The sequence below is a fragment of the Ixodes scapularis genome, unplaced genomic scaffold (genome assembly GCF_016920785.2).
Source record: "Ixodes scapularis isolate PalLabHiFi unplaced genomic scaffold, ASM1692078v2 PGA_scaffold7__128_contigs__length_106722199, whole genome shotgun sequence".
NCBI lineage: Eukaryota > Metazoa > Arthropoda > Arachnida > Ixodida > Ixodidae > Ixodes > Ixodes scapularis.
In genome coordinates, this window is record NW_024609882.1 from 81,163,640 (window position 1) to 81,175,774 (window position 12,135).

The following is a 12,135-nucleotide window of genomic DNA, read 5'->3' on the forward strand; positions in this document are numbered from 1 at the left end:
GTTTTTACAATTACTTCCGAGTTTTGCAGCATGTATTTTTTTTACCGCCATATCTAGTTTTTTTGTTTTTTTTATTTTAGGTTTTGTTGATTGTTAGGTTGAAAATAGCTTTGGGAACAATGTTACGTTTTAGGAGGCACTGACTACCTGTGCATGCCCGCATATATGTATTCTGGTATACGAACGTACTAGGACATTGGATCAAAATAATACTGTACGCAGAAATGAAGGAACGAAGTAACCCGTTACTTTGTTTAATCGTGTTTTCATGAAGTCGGTACGCTTCATTTTTCGAAGCTCAAGTACCATCTTTGTATGTTCACACACACACAAAATAAAAAAAAAAGAATATTTTTGGAGGATCAGGTGTAGATATCGCTTCCTAACATTCGGTCTTAGCAATGGCCTCTCGGATCCGCTCGGAGAGACTCCTTGTGGCGTCGTCCGGTTGGATCGCGTGGTCGTCGTCGTTGGTGACTTGGTCAGGCGGGCGGGCGTTGTTCAGGTCATCGAAAAAGTCTCTCTCTGCATTACAGAGGTTGTGGAGAACGCAGGCGCCCATAACGACAAGGCAGCACTGTCTGATGCTGGTGCTGTCGACCAAGTACATTCTCCGAAATCGCTGCTTGAGCAGCCCGAAAGTATTTTCGATTGTCACTCTCTGTTGACCGTGCTTCGTGTTATACATAGTCTTCCAGGACGGCAGGGCCGCTTTTGAAGACTTGAAGGGGGTCATGACGTATGGCAGCAGGGGATAAGCCGAATCCCCCAGCAGGTACCCACCCGCACACTTGGCTTCCGCGTCCTCGAAGATGGGGCTCTCCTTCAGAATGCGGGCGTCGTGCGCTGAACCGGGGAACCCGATGTAGACGTCGATGAATTGATTTTGATCATCGCAGATACCCTGCAGAACAATGGAATGAAACTTGCTCCAATTGTAGTAGGAGTTCGGAGACTCTGTTGGTCGCAGGATTTCTACATGGCATCCATCAATTGCCCCGATCGTTTTGTGGGGCCCTTTCCCCTTAGTCTTCCTCAGGAAGCCGGCTTGGCTCCTCCGACGTCTTTCCTGCTCAGGCCAGGTGATTATTTGTGCGCTGATACTGTTCAGAAAGTTCAGAACTCTTTCAATGCAGAGGTGAACGGACGACTCCGGTATGTCAAAGCGATCCGCAATCTGGTACATTGTGGCTCTCGTGCCTACGTAACTAAGCACAATCAGCAATGTCTTCTCCGCCGAAATCTGCGGTCGTCCACCAACGGAATCCGGGTAAAACGCCGAAGCTTCATATCGACTAGCCAGCTCCGCGTGTGTCTCTCTCGAAAGCCTGAACAAGCGCATAAATTCGAAATCGAAGTAGGTGTCGATCACCTTTTCGTAGTACAGGGGAACCCTGCTCCTGTCAGTCCGTGCCGAAACAATCGAGGCGAGGGCGATGATGTCGTCGAGCTCATCGTCGCTCTCGTCTTCGATGAGCGCTACTGCAGCGGCCAGTAAATTCTGACGGGACATCGTCATCTTGATCTCGCGAAGGTATCCAGGTACGTGGTCGATGAAATGTCTATGAAAGCGATCGCAGCACGAAATCAGACGATATAAAATGCAGACATGTTTCATTAGATGCTGCACGCACTTTGTAATGTAAAGAAACATACATGGAAATTATTTTTGTCAAAAAAAGTAATATAAAACTAACGCAAATATCCAAGCGCTAGCAGACAAAATTCCATGGCGACGCAGCCAGACGGCAAAAGCAGACGACGTCTTGCGCATCCGTTTTATCGGTACTCCGGAAGTCGATTACAGCGCCAGTCCTAACGCGGTGGCTGCACTGGTTCTGCGCCGCCGCTGCACGACTCCTGCACTCCTCTGAACTCGGACAGAACTAGTTCAGAACTTTCTAGCCGAATCGAACAGACCTTGTGATACATCCGCGGTTCCAAAAGCGCGTCACCGGCGCCAAACTGACGTCAGCAGAGCCCAGCTCACGCATTGGACACGAGAACTGCGTCACTCGGACGTATGCGCACGTCAACAATCAATCCGTCGACGAATATTTGGATTCGCGTTCGTGGCCAGTGAGTGCCCTGACGGAATTGTCACTGGGGAATGACGAGTTCTATGGTGTGCATAAAAAGCGCGGTGAAAGCTAGGAGTCATCGCACCGGTGCCGAAAGAATGTCACGACCACGAGATTTTACAATTTGCATTTGAGTTGAGGATTAAAGATAAGGAGGAAGAAGTAGGAAATCGTTTCATGACCCCTTTAATAGGCTGCTAAGACCAGCAATCTTGATGGTGCGGAATGCACGTTGGAGAATAACTGCGGAAGCTCGCCGTGAGCACGCGCTCAGCAGCCGCGCACACAGCTATGGCCGGCCAGTGAATACTCCATATACTCCGTCTCACCTAAGCTTGGACTAACTGCAAAGGCTGTGCAAGCGCGAGCGGCTAGCAATACTGCCTTGACTGGAGTACTCATTGCACGAGCACTCGTGCCGCTGCCGGGGCTTCATCCAAAGCAACTAGCCAAGCAGCACCAGAAAGTGAATTTCGATCGGCCGACGGTTGGCCAGTGTCTGGACAGCTTGGCCACTTTAAGTGCTTGGCCACCGGAGACACAAACAAGGCCGGCAAGGGTCCGGCCACAAACTAGCTGTTTTTAGCTTGTCCGCCGGAGACATAAACACTGCCGGCAAGCGCCTGGCCAGAAGTGCTCAATTTCAGCTTGGACGCCGGAGACATAAACACGGCCGGCAAGCGTTCGGCCACCAGTGGTGATTTTCAGCTTGGCCGCCGGGGACATAAACACGGTCGGCAAGTGTTTGGCCAGCAGTGGTGACTTTGAGCTTGGTCGCCGGGGACATAGACACGCCCGGCAAGTGTTTGGTCACAAGTGCTGATTTTCAGCTTGGCCGCCGGAGACATAAACACGGCCGGCAAGTGCTTGGCCAGTAGTGCTGGTTTTCAGCTTGGCCGCCGGAAACATAAACACGGCCGGCGAGTGTTTGGCCAGCAGTGCTGATTTTCAGCTTGGCCGCCGGAGACATAAACACGGCCGGCAAGTGTTTGGCCACCTGTGCTGATTTCCACCTTGGCCGCCGGAAACATAAACACGGCCGGCGAGTGTTTGGCCAGAAGTGCTGATTCTCAGCTTGGCCGCCGTGGACATAAACATGGCCGACAAGTGTTCTGCCAAAAGTGCTGATTTTCAGTTTCGCCGCAGGGACACTCATAATCTAAACTTTCATCGCGTTGACGAAACTTTGTTATAACGACGGGCAGCGAGAGAAGCGTCACGAGCGAGTGGTTGGCAGAATATTAGTGCGTGCATCGCGCGAACACTGTTAGCGCAAGCAAACGATCACCGTTTTATTCAGTTTTTTTTTTCGTTAGACTTGAAAGTCTATTGCCTTAACTAGCACTGTCGTGTGATATGTTCATTTGGAACATTATACTAGAAGTGGGAAAATATTGTTCCCGTCGTTGTTCTATGAAAATAAAATACGAAAGCAGCGCCGACGTCATCTTCGCGTTAACTCATAGAGTTATTATAATGTACGCTAGAGGTTCAACTGGCGCTAGTGTCTATGCAACTTCCGTGACGCAAATTGAAGCAGACAGCAACCAGTCTACTTTTGCGGCGCTCCTGTGCATTCTTATGGGAACGCGCGCGTGCATTTTGTCTCTTCGCCGGAAAATAACACGGAGCACTTTGGTTATTTCGGTCGTACCGAATAGTATGTACCTTACTTAACATTGTAAAAGTGCAATTGCTTTAGTTAGCGCATTTTTCCTCATGAGTGAACGATGTTTATTTCGCTACATCGAAACATGTGTTCCGCAGGACGTATGTAAAAACAAGCGACGATTCAAAGCAAAATTACAATGGAAAGGATAATGCACACAACTTTTTTACACCCCTTAGGGGTGTAAAGCACTTGTCCCAGGACGAGCACCCTTTGAGGGTGCAAACGAGCACCCCTGTGCCAAAGCACCCTATAGGGGTGTGGAGTAGCATAGGGTGCACGGTGCAGTGCACCCCAATCCAAGGGTGCTGATGCTGATTTTAATGCGTGCTCGAGGATGATTCATTCTAATCGAAATAGGCTCTTGTAAAACAAAACTTATCTTATTTACACAGATGATCTCGTTACAGTGAGCACTTAGCCAAGCCGAACTTTGTACAGGCAGGCTGGCACCAAAAGTGGACTATTATCTAAAATTAGTTGATAATTTTTTCAATTGCTGGTTCGACAGTTGTTGCGAATTGAAGACAATCACCTCCTTAAACCAGTCAATTTTTAATAAATCTTGAAATGAGCACAGAGACCAAAAAAAAAAGAAGAAAATATCATTTCACCAAAGGCAGCGGTATTGTAGCGGTCCAGAAAGTATTGTATCCCACAACCCGTTTTGTGTGCACAAATCTTTCTCAATCGTTTTTTCTTAGGTTAGTGCTCATTTCACGAAAAATAAGCTGGTCTAAGAAGGTGACTGCCTCCATTTTCACAATATGTTCGGGTGCCATCAAACCAGTAACTAAAAAGCTAATTCATGACTTATAAACAATAAGGCCACTTTTAGCTGCCATCTTGCCTGTATAAAGTGTCTGCCAGGACAACTATAACTCAACTGTAAAAAGATAATTTGCATAAAACAGAAGTTTTATTTTACAAGAATCTGTTCCGATGAGAATGAATCACACCGGTATCTCAGCACTTGTCAAAGCGGGTTCAGTATACCAGGTATGGCAACCAGAAAACCACAAAGTATGCAGACCAATTAAGTGAAGAAATAAGGAGATGCAAAAGTAAAGTACCAGCATAGGACCTCGTTACAGAAATTGGATTCATTATTTGATATGTGTGCAATGCATCGGCACACATGCTACTTGAAGCAGCTGTGCATAGATGCATCGTCCGATAATGAAGGCAAGATGTGCATGGCAGAAAAGGTAATATTTCAATGGGAAGCTTAACTTGTGTGCAAACAGAAGTTACCGAAAAATCTTGCGTAATTTAAGTTTTACTTCCCACACAATTTGGAAGGAAAATAAAAAAAAAATATCACAAAATTGTTTCATGCCTAAAGCTTCTGAATCTATTAATTGCTCGATGGTCTTAATACTCGTATACTAGAATAGATCAGTGGGAGACATTCTCAAACATCATTTTAAAGAAGAAGTCTGCCACCACTCTCAATGTGTCATTAAAAGTGTCCAATTGTCAAACTACCAACACTGAAGTGTGATATGCATCACATGCATAATGAGCACTTGCTTATGCAAACTATGCAATGTGAGAAAGTGTATGGTACAAACATCAACAACGAGGAGCTTAGCTTGTTCAATCCCGATACTTGGTCCTTGCATCCTGCTCTGGCTCGTCGGTCATTTGCCTTGCAGATGAAGTGGTTACGAGTCGTCATACTTGGTATGCCGTAGTGCCTTTACACTTTCGCCCAGGGCATGGCGAGTGGCATCAGCTGCATACAAACAGCATGTGATTGAGCTGCAAGTAAATAAAAGTTGTTATAAAATGAGAAAAAAAAAACTGAAAGGAAAACTAAATAACTCTTTATTGAGCTATTATGTGACCACAAAAAAAATAATGAGGTATGTCCTCCACACACATATCAAAATACAATACTTGTGGCATTCTATCAAATATCACAGCCTATATAGGCCTAGATGCTAGTAGAAATCGAGAAAACATTGGGGGGGTTTGAGTCAATAAAAGCCAAACGAAATGAATAATCATTTATTGAACTATTATGTGAGCACAACAAAATAACCAGGTATGTCCTCCATACATAAAAATTACCAAATATATATATATTTTTTTAAATATCACACCGTAGGCTTAAGATGCTAGCAAAAAAAAAATCACTACAGATTACCTCAGTACATGAGAATGTTTCTTGATAAAATGACTAGAACAAAAGAACAATTTAGATGCCTTCCGGTTCGAGCGTATACTTTTTGTTCCATAGCACATGCGGCTTTCATTTAAGACCCTAAAGTTGCATAAAAATCAAGCTACACTTCTTTCAGTTTAGGGCTTAAAACATTAAAACAAGCTACCATATTTTCCAGACTAGAGTCCACAATCCGGTGTATAATGTGCAAGGGTAAATTTCGGCTAAAAAGAAAAAGTATTTTCTTAAATAGTCCGCACTCGGTGTATAGTCCTCAGGGAAAACTTCAGGCTGGAGAACTCCACAAAAGGGATATCTGCGGATGAATGTCGGAGGGCTTTCCGTGATCCGCTCGTCAGCCAATCGCAGAGCTCCTCAAGATTAAGCTTGACCCAAGTTGGTTGCGCGCGGGCTTTCAAGCAAACACCATGTCTGATGCGAGGTATGGAAAGCCTGGGAAACAGACTGACGGTAAGAGACTGTCTCGATTACTTTATCTCAGCATAAAATATCCAAAACATGGCAATCTGGCCTAACCAGTTTCGTAATAATGAACAATCTTGAAACAAATGTTGTAGATTCCACACCTGTAGATAGACCGTACGGTGTAAAATATCAACATTTAGACATGTATAGTTTGTGCACCGAGTCTGGTAAGCATGGTACATTTATTATAGTTTAGAGTTAGAAAGTTAAGGGTGGACATTACCCAAAAAAGTGAATTTTTTAACCACTTCTCTGATTTAAATGACATTTACAGGGCTTGTTTCTATTGATGTTGAGAACATTTGTGCCAAATTTTTTTAACCTCGGTAAAGTACAATAAGAATTGCTAACGTTCAAAGATGGAAGTGGGCGTGTCTGCGTAGGAAAACTATCGTTTTGAAATTACTTATAAATTTGTCGATTTCATGTGTTATATTGCTTTAGAACAGTTCAAAGCAGATAGCTATGGAGCTATTTTTTTATATTGTACCATCTTTCATGACAAAAATGCCACTAAACAAAAATGCTGTTTTTTTTTTTAATCTCCATTCTTTGTCCAAAATGCTAGTTCTTGAGCATGAAAAATGACAAAAATAAAAAATTCAAGCTCATAGATATCTTCCCCTTAAAATTTCACCCCAGAAAAACTTATAAAAATGAATCCAAGTTATGTAATAACAAAACGATAGTTTTCCTAAAGGGAAATTTATGCTAAAAAGTGGATTAGAGAAAAATGCGTTCTAAGTGCTCCAACCCGTACCTTTTCTTTAGCATCGGTGGACCGAAAATAATTTATAAAAAATTAACTATGCAGAGTAAACTAGTGAAAATTTCTGGGAATACTCTCCACATGTTGATGGATTTGAATATGACATTTTTCAACATCAACTTGGTTTTGCAGAAATTGTTTTTTCTGGGTAGTGTCCCCCCTTAAAAGCTGAATGGGTGCTGTACTGAAATTTGGCTTCACAAAACAAGGCATCAGAAGCACACAGTGGGATGCTACAAACCCCAAAACATCACTCATGCAGAAGTACCTCAACTGGATGGCCATATTTTCGAAAAAGAAGGGAAGAGGACAATAGAGATGTCGCAAGCTTTGTTCAATCATGCTCATATTTTCCAAAAAGTACTGCCACCCGTACAAGATACCGTCCTATGAGTTATGTTTTAAGGTTTGCAGCATCCCACCTAGTGCTCCTGCCTGGTTTCGTGCTATCCAAATCTCGGTTCAGCATCCCTTTGGTACTAGAACGGTTGTTTGTTGGACTCACTGATTTCACTCTCTTGCGACCTTGTTCAGGAATTTCGTCCCAACTGGCCTCGGAGTAGTGCTGCTGAGGCCGAAAAACAACCGTTCTAGTATAGCAACTGTGTTTGCTGCCTTTTTCGAGCACTTTATATTAAAAAGCCAGTAAGCCACCATGATGGCAGCGATGCCAACCTCTGCATTCTTCACGGACAGAAACCGCTGCCTATCGACAGCGAGGTACCAAAAGTCAGCCCCCTCGGCGTCATTGCCAGAGTACACGACGCACGACATTGCCGGGATGTCTTGCTCCTGTGTTAGCAAACAAAATCAATGCAATGTAATGCAGGAGCCATGTGTAATAGTCTTTTCTAAATCATCACAGTTAACATATCACTATCTACCAGCCAGCTGGTCCAGTGTTATTTGCTATAGTTACTTATCTATGTGTAATATGTAATGCCCCCATCCCCTGCAGGCCTGATTATACTTGTACAGAACGCAACTTAGACAAGTGGCAGTAAATCATGCTTTCCCAGCACTGAAAAATATGCAAGATCATGAGCGCAACAGGGACACCTGCATTATCTCTGCGGTTAGTTAAATTTCGGCAATGCTAGTCAGAAGTCTGGTTCCACATAGAGACGTAAACGTTGCTTTGACTTGCTCATTGCAAAAAAGTCAAAATCAGTCAACAGCAGCCCATATTCTACTTGTGTGATGACTTCACCTCCCATGTACATCTGGGCCAAAATATTTTGCTTTAGATGGTTAGAAATCTTCGAGGAAACTACTTTTGGCCATGATATTCCCAACCATCAGTGGGCCAGGAAAGACAGCCACTGGATCTTTTGTACCTTTCTAGAAAAGTGCGCCATGCAGTGAATAGAAAGCTTGCTTGTCGAAGTTGTAGCCAAACATGTGAAGCAGTGCCATCACCACCGTATTGGCTCCCCTGAGGCCCAAGTGACTCCTAAACCCCACCTCCAACTGCATAACTTTGCTAAACTCTGATCTAGATAAAGGCTAAACTAGGTACAAGCATAGAACATGGCTCTCTCTGTTGTGCAAGAAAGGTGCTAGTTTGTAATGTGCCGCATGGTTGGTTGCCATTAAAAAAAAGAAAATGAAAAAGTTTAATAAGATGGATACATTCACAATTGCATATGTGCACCAATGTTACCTAAACATTTGCTTAGAAAGATTGTGCGCAAGGGAATTCATAAAAGTGCTAGGTTACATTCTGCAACCTATGCTAGGAAAGATAGTTGAGAGCTTACCTCCTCTCCAGCAAAAGCAGATGTGACAGTGCCATGGTTTCCTTGACATTGTAAACCACGATCATCGTAGCGGCTACTGCCAAGATGTCTGAAAAATAATAGCACCGTTCCAGTATAAGATTAGTAGAAATTCTCTGCAGTTTTAATGCCCTTGGCGCCGTGGAGGGCGAGCCCTCCATGGCGCTTGCCCACATGATTTTGCAAGGTCCATCAAAGTTGGAGCTTCGGGTACTAAAAGGAGTGTGGAGCTGGATATAGTGCTGCACAAGGATACTTCTTGTAAGCGTCTAAAGCGCACTGGCAGACTCTTGGCTCCAGCCGGTATCAGGGGCAGCAGAAGACGACCAAGACCACACTAATGTTCCGAGCATGCCTACTTACAGCGCCCGGCGAGTCGAAGGCACAGATTGGCGAGCATTTGTTGCAGTTAGTCTCATAACCACCTGTTGCACAAAATTAAGGAGCTGGGTTCTAAGCAATGTTTCCTGTAATCACACAGGTGTAATTGCAGCCATTGCACAGCTGTGGCAACTGCTCAAGTGTGCTTTTACTGCTGAGAGCTACTGCCACCGGCCGTGCACTAGTGCGCACCCTGTTCCACCGCTTCATGGCGGGTGTGTTAATGATGTGATGTTTTCGTTGCTTAATGATTCCATACTTTATAATTATAACTTCAGATGTTCCTTGCTTATCTACAATATTAAATAAAAAGTACCTTAGTAAATAACTGGTGCAGCTCCCTGATTATAATATTCATTTTGCTTTAAAAAAGACATAGCGGGTCTGACCCATCGTCGTTGCTTCATGAGGAATCGCCAGTGCGTCGCAAGTCACGTGCATTCGGCATTATTCATTCATTCATTCATTCATTCATTCATTTATTTTTCGTGCTCATGAACGGCGAGTAGCCTATGTAATGATGCACAGAGTCAAAAGAAACACACATAAGAAATCAACAGCACATGCAACAGCTAATATCTATTATGGGGGAACAGGAAATAGGTAACAGTTAAATATCAGCCAGAGAACACCTAAACGCTTGAACACTTGAGTTGAAAATGTCGATGTCGTTGCTGGTTGTACTGAACCTGTTATAAAAATGTTGGATGCGGTTCATGGGACTGGAGAGGTTGATTTTTTGAACTGAGAAAGTGGGATTAACCCTCAAAAGCACTCGCGGTACATATATGCTAATAGCTGATGTAAGGGTCGAACAGTCAATGCAACCATGAATGCATTTATACAAAAAAACTAGATCGCGCTCAAGTCTTCTCGAGCTTAGTGTGGTACAATCACATCGTCGTAAAAGCCTGTTATACTCATAATAAACACTGCGGCCAATATAGCGATCATTTACAATACGGAAGAAACGTCTCTGCACGTTTTCGATTTTTGCTTGGTTTGCATTACCAATACAATTCCAAACAACAGAACTAAACTCAAGCTTGCTACGTATTAATGAAAAATACAAAATGAATATGCAAGCTGACGAAGGGAATTCACGTGTTATTCTCGAAATAACACCTAGCGTCCGATAGGCAGCATTTGTGATGTTGGAAACATGTTCATTGAATGACAAAGATGAATCAATATATACTCCTAGATCTCTTGTGCATTCAACCCTACGCAGAGGTAGGTTCTCAAGATAATAACAAAAACTTACAATTTCCAGTTTCTTAGAAAAGGACATAACTACAGTTTTTTTAGGATTTAGTGTTAACAAATTGCGGCAACACCAATGATGCACAGCATTAACATCCTCCAGTATCATTTCACAGTCATAGATGGATGAGACCTGCCTAAACAATTTGATGTCGTCAGCATATTGCAAAATATGTGAATGGCGGACACAAGAACCAAGATCATTTATAAAGACATTGAATAAAATTGGTCCCAGTATGGACCCCTGTGGCACACCCGAAAATGACACATAAGGTTTAGAATGATGTCCCATTATACGAACGAAGTTTTTTCTTTCCATCAGATAGTTCAAAAAAAATTTGCAAAGCTGGTTATTGACTCCATATGTCCCCAATTTATGGACAAGAATTGAATGATTAACCACGACGCCACTGCAACACAAGCTGTTTCTGCCTCGTTCAATTAAAACATAATGCACTAGTAACTTAATTCTCTCCTTATTGCCTAGGTTTCCCAAACCACCAATACAGGAATTCTAAGGATTCCTTTTATGTGAAGAAGCTGAAATGAAAGGTCATAAAATGTAACAAAAAAAAAAAGCTCCTTTATCGTCTTTTGCCCAGTACAAACTGACATGTCTAGCTAATTGCTTCAGAAGCTCAACGACGTCACAATGCACAAAATGAAGGCAACTGCATGGCAACTCCATGGGTAGTGGATTATTCTGTCCGTCTTGTTTTTCTGTATTATTGTTCTGTGGTGTTGGCACTCAATTTTGTTATCCTCTGCCTGCATTGCTCCAGGGCAATTTCTTGACCACTAATACATATTATAGATTTTTGGAACCAATTAATTTGAAGGATATGAACCTCAGCTTTTCCAGTGGCACAGAGGCATTGCCAGAGCCTGTCCCACTCAAAAGATAATGAAAGCCCATCCCCCTCTCCGCTCTCTCCTTCCCCCTAAATCTTCCATTTTGCTGGGGCCTCCTCTCCCCCATCCCCCTCATACAGCATTTTGTCATGGGCACCGCCGAATCAAAATTTTGGCTACGTGCCTGGCTTGCACCCATTTTTTTGTTTGTTCATTACTGTAGGATTCAACTGTAAGCACAGGGTTAATGCAGAGTAAAAAATAGCAGCATACTCTTGTTGGCTAGTGCAGATGATTGGACCAGTTGGTAGACAATTATTAAAAAGAAATTGTGAAGAATATGGGAACAGCGCACACGGACACGAAACAGCACTGGGTTCCTCTCCACCTCCTTGTCTGTGCGACTCCTATTCTTTGTTTTTAATAATTCATTTTTAATGATATTCTGTTTAATATCATCTGTATGGGAGTTCACTGTAACAACCCACCTGCCATTGCATTCGTTTTGGGGGCAGCTACCCCTTCCTTATGGTGCCAGCGTTGAAGGAGTGCAGGGTGGCTGTCACCCTGACTCTTGTGGTGCAGTTCCCCAGGTTCCCATAGGTTGCAAGCTGCCAGCCAAACTGCGTCAGGCCTGCCAGCCCTGCGGGGGATGCCAATTCCACTCTTTTAGACGTAGACACCCA

General features: G+C 43.5%; 1 protein-coding gene across 1 annotated transcript; it reads right to left on the minus strand.

The window, feature by feature from the left end:
• Window positions 1–367: 367 nt before the first annotated feature.
• Window positions 368–1,480, minus strand: LOC120844227 (protein ALP1-like; the record flags this gene model as incomplete). The annotated part of the gene is made up of 1 exon (XM_040215880.3): window positions 368–1,480. A coding segment is annotated over one exon (1,098 nt), but the record flags the coding sequence as incomplete, so codon positions are not given.
• Window positions 1,481–12,135: the final 10,655 nt, after the last annotated feature.